Here is an 8,399-nt window from a genome sequence, read left to right on the forward strand (position 1 = left end):
AATACTCACACTATAACCAATTTCTAGTCATCAACCTGATTTATCTCAAAGCAGAGTTGGGAAGAAATGTACACTAGCACAACATTATACAACATTTTCGCCATACAAATAAAATAGGCATATATAGCCTTGAGAGCATAGATAGTAGTAAAACGTGGTAAAATATTTAGAAAGTGATGTTTTGAGTATTTATTTCTTTCGTTTTTAATATAATTTATTTTAAAATAAGTTTATATAATTTATTTTATAGTAAATGTTGTTCCTTTTTATTGTTGAATAGTATTTCATTATATGGGTATACAACTTGAGAACTCACTTACTTGTTGAATAATTGGATATTTGGCTAATTGGGTTGTTTCTGTTTGGGGGATATTATGAATGAGATTACTATGGATGCTATTCTATAAGGCTTTGTGTAGGAATAAATTTTTCCCTTGAATAAAAATAAAATTCAAAAAACATTACAATCAGTTCATACAAGTTTATATTTATCCAGCAAACCACTGGGCAAATAGCTACGAGTGGAGTTGCTGGGTTGTAAGGTAGGTGAATATTCAGTTTTGTAAGGAATTGTCAAAATATTTTCCAAAGCGGTTATATTATATTATATTAATTATATTATATTAAGATGGAGTCTCCCTCTGTCACCCAGGCTGGAGTGCAGTGGCAGAATCTTGGCTCATTGCAATCTCCACTTCCTGGGTTCAAGTTATTCTCCTACCTCAGCCTCCCAAGTAGCTGGGACTACAGATTCATGCCAATATTCTCAGCTAAGTTTTGGATTTTTAGTAGAGACAGGGTTTTGCCATGTTGACCAGGCTGGTCTTGAACTCCTGACCTCAGGTGATCCACCTGCCTTGGCCTCCCAAAGTGCTGGGATTATAGGCATGAGCCACCATGCCTGGCTGTACCATTTTATATTCCCACCAAACAACATAAAAAGGTTCTGATTGTGTCATATACTCACTAACATCTGGTGTTTTTATGGGTTGAATTGTGTCAGTCTCCAACAATATGTTGACGTTCTGACCTCCAATAGCTCAAAATGTGACCTTATTAGGAAACAGGTCCATTGCAGATGTAATTAGATAAGATGAGGTCACTAGAGTGGGCCTAATCCAATATGACTTTGTCCTTATAAAAAGGGAAAATTTGGGCATAGAGACAGATAAACACATAGGGAGAATGACATGAACACGAAGCCAGAGATTAGGGTGATGTATTCACAAGCCAAGGAGGACCAAAGATTGCCAGCAAACCCCCAGAAGCCGGCATAAACTCCCTCACAGTCTCCGAAGGAACTGACCTTGCTGACACCTTGATCTCAGACTTCTAGACTCCAGAACTGTGAGACAATAAATGTCTGCTGTTTAACTCCAGATGTACTTGGTTTCTTCAAGCATTTGTTCAGCAAGATTAAAAATTAAAAATGTCTTCCAAACAAGAAATAATGAGTGACCAGCAGTTTAGACGGGTTGCAAAGGACCCGAGATTTTGGGAAATGCCAGAAGAGGATCGAAAAGCCAAAATTTACAAGAGATTTCGAGCTATGGTTCATGACAAGAAGTTCAAGTTGAACTATGCTGTGGATAAAAGAGGGTGCCCCATTAACCATAGCACTACAGAGGATTTGAAAAGTTTTTATGACCTTACAGATTCTTATTCCAATCTCTCTAATGAAGATAGCTAAGTGTTGAAACAAAAGAAAATAAAGAAGAAAAAAAAAAAAAACCCAGACTAAAAAAGAAATAGATTTTAAAAATCTAGTTGAGGAGAAAAAGAAAGAAACCAAGAAAGCTAATCAAAAGTGTTCCAAAAATAAAACTGATTTAAATAATTCTGAAGGAATCAAAAAAATTAAAACCTCATGTAAATCTAAGATAGAATCAAACATAAGTCCAAAGAAGGCAAGCAATGAATTTACACTAAAAAGTACAATGGCAGCCATAGGAAATTAATGCTGTGTTGTTCATCTTTTTAATTTTTCTATTCTATTGTGTATAGCTGTATCTTATTGCACTTTTAATTTGTATTTCCCTAATGATTGATGATAAGACCTTTGTCAGGTGCTTATTAATGATTCGTACATCTTCCTTTATGAAATACCTATTCAAGTATTTTGCCCAGTTTTCAACGGAGTATGTGTCTTTCTACTATTTGAGGTACAGGAGCTTTTTTTTTTTTTTTTTTTTTTTTTGAGACGGAGACTCGCTCTATCGCCCAGGCTGGAGTGCAGTGGCCGGATCTCAGCTCACTGCAAGCTCCGCCTGCCGGGTTTACGCCATTCTCCTGCCTCGGCCTCCCGAGTAGCTGGGACTACAGGCACCGGCCACCTCGCCCATCTAGTTTTTTGTATTTTTTAGTAGAGACGGGGTTTCACCGTGTTAGCCAGGATGGTCTGGATCTCCTGACCTCGTGATCCACCCGTCTCGGCCTTCCAAAGTGCTGGGATTACAGGCTTGAGCCACCGCGCCCGGCCCAGGAGCTCTTAATGTATGTAAAAAAGTTCTACCCCTGCACTTTTGTTGTGCAGGGCAACAAATTCTCTTCACTTCATCAAAATTAAAAATGTTTGCTCATCTAAGGCCTCATCTGAGGCATAAGTCATTACAGAGACTCCGAGTCTCTGTAAATATTTTCTCCCAGTCTGTGGCTTGCTTTTGTTTTTCTTAGTGGTGGCCTTAGATGAGCAAACATTTTTAATTTTGATGAAGTGAAGAGAATTCGTTGCCCTGCATAACAAAAGTGCAGGAGTAGAACATTTTTTTACTTTGTTGCTTTCTTCAACATCTAGATAAAAGTTTAGCCCCTCTAGTAAGTTCTTACTTTCCTATCCTGCTCTACTTTATTTATTTCTTTCAGGGGCCTCAGCACTATTTTTACTGTGTGTCTTACTTAGTCTGTTTGTGCTGCTATAACAAACACCAGAGACTGGGTAGTTTATAAATAACAAAAATAAATTTCCTCACAGTTCTAGAGGCTGGGAATCTAAGATCAAGGCACCAGTAGGTTTGGTTTCTGATGAGGGCCTGGTCTCTTTAGTCAGCATGGTGCCTTGTTGCTATGTCCTCTGGAAGAAACAAGCACTGTGTCCTCACATGATGGAAGGCAGAAGGGCAGAAAGGGCTTTAAGCCTCTTTATAATAGCACCTAATCACATGCATGGGGGCAAAGCCCTCATGACTCAATCACTTCCCCAAAGGCCCCACCTCTCAATACTGTCACAATGGGCCTTAGGTTTCAACATATGAATGTTGAAGAGGACACACACATTCCAACCGTAGCACCAGGTTATCTGATATTTTCAAACTCCTTTTGTGATTTTATTTATTCTAATGTTGATATCTTGGTTCCTGGTGGCAATGATATTTTGAGCTATGGAATCTAAAGTGGTGGAGGAAAAAAAAAAAGCACTTTTGTGCATGTAGGAGTGAAGGCAGGGACAAAAAGAGAGAGGCGGAATGTAAGAAAAACTTGGACTTTTGAAGAAGAAAGCCTTGACTTCAAATCCTCTTCCTCAATAATTATTGATTTTGAGCAGTCATTGAAACGTCTTGATCTCAGAATTGTTCCATGTAAGATTTGCATGATAATTCGCAACTAATAAAGTTGCTAAAATTGCATAAGGTACCTAGAAGAACACCAAGTACATTGCTGGCACACAGTAGGCACTTGCAACAAGGTTGTATTACTATTATTGCTGTCATTAGAAAGTTACTGAACCATGGAAGATTCATAGATGGCTGGAACTATTAAGTTTTGAAAGGCATGGGTCATTTACTGAGCAAATCAAATTACCCCACCATCCTTAGCCACCTTCACTTCCCCTGACCCAATCATCTTCTTTCCTCTTCAATCAGTGATGTGCTGGTGAATGTTTAACAACTGGTTTTCCAGGGAAGAAAAGTTTTCATTTGTAACATTTGCCGATTTCCATAAATACTTCCATTACGGTTGATTTCAAACTACCAATGTGATGTCACTGAATGCAGCATCAGGAAGAGATGCACACAGTCCGGTCATCCAAGTACATGTGTGGGCTTCAGCACTCCCCTGTCTTCAACTCAACTCGGAGAGGTCACTGTTTTGTTTTAATCATGTAAGTCTCTTCCATTCATTTGACTTCTCAATTCTGTAATCAGATTACCAATTTAAATAAAATTTAATTATGCTTCACATGTGTGCCACCCTACTACACCTCTAGCATCACCACTCAGAATCATTAAGTAGCTTTATTGCAAGAGTCTACATAATTTGGCCTTTTCTAACGCTTCAGAATCATGTCAGACACACTATTCTTTTTCCAAACCCCCAACTTTCATTCCAGTTATCTTTTCTGCTTATCTTTTGGGTCTCAGCTTAATCAATTCTATAGGAAAGTCTTCCTGAGCTTTTGTCCAACTCCAGTACACAGAATATTTCTTTGTTATATTCTTTCACACAACCAGGTTTCTTTCTCAAAGTACTTTCCCATCACTCAATCTTAAGAGTAATTATTGGGTTAATATCTATTGTCCCACAGCATGTAAACTCTGCTGCATCAGGGACTGCACCTCTATTTTCTCTAGTACTAGAACCATCTTTGGGAAAGAATAGGTTCTTAATAAAAACTTTTTGATTCAATGCATTTATGAATAAAGTCATTTATTTATATCTATTATATCTAGTTGTTTGTATTAGTCCGTTCTCATGCTGCTAATAAAGACGTACCTGAGACTGGGTAATTTATAAAGGAAAGAGGTTTAATTGACCCACAGTTCAGCATGGCTGGAGAGGCTTCAGGAAACTTACAATCATGGCAGAAAGGGAAGCAAATACATGGTGGCGGGAAGGAAAAGTGCAGAGTGAAGGAGGGTGGGGAAAGTTCATTATAAAACCATCAGATCTTGTGAGAATGCACTCACTATCACAAGAACAGCATAGAAGTAACCACCACCATGATTAAATTACCTCCCATTGGGTCCTTCCATGACACATGGTTATTATGGGAACTACAGTTCAAGATGAGATTTGAGTAGGGACACCGCCAAACCACATTATTGTTCAATATGCATGTTAATTTTACCTAGCATGTATTGGATGCCTACTGTATGCCAGTCCTGTGTTAGGCATTTAAAAGCATTATTTGTAATTCAACAAAATATACAATATTCAATTTTTAAATTTATTTAATTGAGAAATTGCTTTTTAGTGTCTACAATGTATAAGATTTTGCATTAGGGGCTTAGACTGTGGGCTACTTGGTACAATATTGAACCTAAAATCCTTCAAGCAACAAAATGAACTATAATTTATTTGATATGTTTTAAATAGCTCTAAGAAGAACTCTACACCTATAAAATGGTGAAAATCAGTGATATTTTAAAAATATGTGGCCTCAATTCACCCACTAATTTACTACTAGTTTCAAAGGAAGAAAGAAACTAATTTTTTTCTCTTGTTCTAAAGGATTTGGGCCATTGAAAAAAGGTATCTTGTTGATTCATGAAAAAAGTGATTTGTTAAGTTTAGCAAAGATATTTTCAAATTTTATGGTAACTCTGATGACAGATGGTCAGAAAAACAAAAGAGATGAACATGTAGAGTTTAATGGAAGGAATTGAAATTACTGAGTTGGAAAGGGTTTGTATTTAGTGCCAAATGTAGCACAGAAACAAATGCATCAATGCAAGGACACATTTATCAACTTAACACAAATCCATTGTGTGGCTACATCCCACTTGACCGTAGTGAGCTTCTGCACTCAGTTGAATTGGCTGGAATCTCTTTATTTGTTTATTTTTGGATGTGAAAATCTGTGCCCGGCGCTCAAAAGTTCCTCTTGGTATACCAACCATATCAATTACCAAGCAAAAACAAAGGACAAAGGAAATAAGATAGTAATGACAAAAGCCTTAGATCCTTTTTCTCTAAGGTGGTGTTTCCAATCAATATGGCAGAACTAAGAGTGACTATAGAGGTCAGCCATCTGGCCAACACTTTACCCTCAGAGGACGTTTTCTGACTTTCCTTTTCCTTAAGTTCATACAAGCAAGGGGACAGGTGAAATAAATCATACTTCATAATCCCTTTTTCATAATATTTTTATACAGATGAAGTCAGATTAACAGAAACATTCATTGAGGGAAAATCATTCAAATAAAATAGATAGCATGTTTGTAACAAGCTAGACACTATTTTACCATGTGAGTGTGTTGCTATTTTAGCCTATACACCCTCACAACACTTATATACCATAGCCAAGTTAGTGAGGTGACATACTAAGTAAAAATGGAAATAAACTACCGGTAGCCTTATTAAAAACCAAAATATGTTAAAACTCTTATGTCTTCAGTCATTTTCAGTGAAACAAAAATAATAAACTCATCCCAGAGGACCTAAGTGTGATCACTGGATATAATACAAAAATGTAGATACGTAAGGTATGAAGGTGAGTAATATCAGAGAGAGACTTAGGTTATTCTTGCTTAGCTCCTAGTAAATTTATTTACTTCACTCTATAAACCAAGATCAAGAGCTATGAACTTTATAGAATTCCTTACTAGATGTGGGTATTGTTCACTCATATGCTAGGGAGGATTAAAAGGCTTAAGCTAAATAAAGTGTCTGTGGAAAATTCTGTCATCTTCAGGACTGCACAGGGACTGCAGTGGATGAGTAGATGTTGGTCTTTGATTTTTCTTTTCTTCTTTTTTACTCTCTCTTTTCAACTCCATGGTTGGAACTCACAGTACAAGCTAGCCTATTTTTAAAAAAGGAATTTTTAGTGCTCTCACGATATTAAACCTAATAGCTTAACACATTCCATTTGAAATTTTTGTCTCCTTTTTAAAAGACTGTAATCCTGGGCTCAGTGGGTCAAAATTCTAGACAAAGAGCAGACAGGTCTAACATATGGCATTTCCATTATGGCAACTTACATGTACATTATCATGTTATAGAGAAACCTGCTGAGAATATTCTAAGGTTATTTACAGTTTTCTTTTTTTTTTAAACTTTTCCTGGCCTTTGACCCAGGTAATCAGTTAATTATGGGCTATGCTTTTTAGTGCAGATTCCCAAGCCTGTGGCATAATGCTATTTCAGGAGTTTAGGAAGAATGACATCTTGAAACAGGAAGCAATACTTTCCAGTTGTCATCTAAAAAACTGATGTGTTCTGCCTATTACTCACCAACAATCCCTACCATTTAATTTTTTTTACCCCTTATTAAGGAAAAACTCAAACATATACAAATAAAAAGGGACAGTATAGAAAAACCATTACTTATTCATAACCCAGCTCCACTAATTATTTCTACCTTCTTATTTCATCTATATTCTTCAATCTACCTCCCACTTCCCCTCCAGATTATTATTATTTTTTGAATTTGTTTCCACAATTCCTTTGCATTTGTAGCTTGACTACAAGATACCACCTCTGAATGGTGTGGATGCATGCCTTCTACAAATAGAAATGTAAACATTCTTGTACATACAGAAGGTAAAGATGTGTCATTATTTAGCTTTAATAGACAATTAGTCTGGTAATGCAATTCCTGCCAAAGAGAAGAAATGCAGAAAACAATTTTGAAAACAAAGTCATCATTTCTTCCCATTGACTAGGTTTTAGCCAGCCTGATAGTCCTCCCTCTGTTAGGAACACAACCACTTTCTTCTTTGCAGAGCATATTTCTTGTGGTTCTAGTGGAGGCAGCCCTGCCCTGCCCAGGATTGAACATGTGATCGAGGCTGTTCAAAGAACTCCTCCATTCCTATAGTAATTAGATATGATTGGCACAGGACACGTGGGCCCGAGGGCAGAGGCTCGTATATTTCAGGAGATAAGGGAGATTGGGAGCTATGAGGTCTGTGTGAACCTGAAGCTAACAGTCATCTTATCAGGGAGAAAGAGCCTGAGAATGAAGCAATACAGAAGAAAAAGAGGTGGAGACAGAAAGGGAGACAAGAGACAGAGAGAGAGAGACAGAGAAAGAAACAGAGAGAGAGAAACAGAGAGAGAGTACACTATTTGGACACTTGTATATACAGCTGTGCCTGAAGCACTCCTGAACTTTTCAGATGCGTGAACCAATAAATTTTCTTAAACTAGGTCTCTCCATTTAAAACAGAAATAATCCCAATATGGTAAATATCTTCTAGCATTTTACTGGCCACCAGACATAGATACCACACTGTGAATTCATTCAGCGTTCAGCTACCTGGCAACATGTTTCCTACCAGCACTAACTGGGGCATGTGCCCCATGTAGGCCCACATCCGTGAGGAGATGGGATGTCAAGATAGTGAGAATCAAGATAGTGAGAATAGCATGTCCAAAACTGAAATCCTGACCTTTCCTTGCAATATATTTCTCCTTCCATATTTTCCATCCTATAAATGATATCTCCGTTCATCAGT

The 8,399-nt window shown here is 37.3% G+C and overlaps 1 protein-coding gene across 1 annotated transcript; it reads left to right on the forward strand.

Moving 5' to 3' along the window:
• Window positions 1–1,429: 1,429 nt before the first annotated feature.
• On the forward strand, window positions 1,430–1,958 carry LOC111520979 (ESF1 homolog). Its single transcript, XM_026455045.1, is given in 2 exon segments — window positions 1,430–1,711; window positions 1,713–1,958. Coding segments are annotated over 2 exon segments (528 nt in total).
• The last annotated feature ends 6,441 nt before the right edge of the window (window positions 1,959–8,399 follow it).

Source organism: Piliocolobus tephrosceles, chromosome 7, assembly GCF_002776525.5.
Source record: "Piliocolobus tephrosceles isolate RC106 chromosome 7, ASM277652v3, whole genome shotgun sequence".
NCBI classification, from domain to species: domain Eukaryota; kingdom Metazoa; phylum Chordata; class Mammalia; order Primates; family Cercopithecidae; genus Piliocolobus; species Piliocolobus tephrosceles.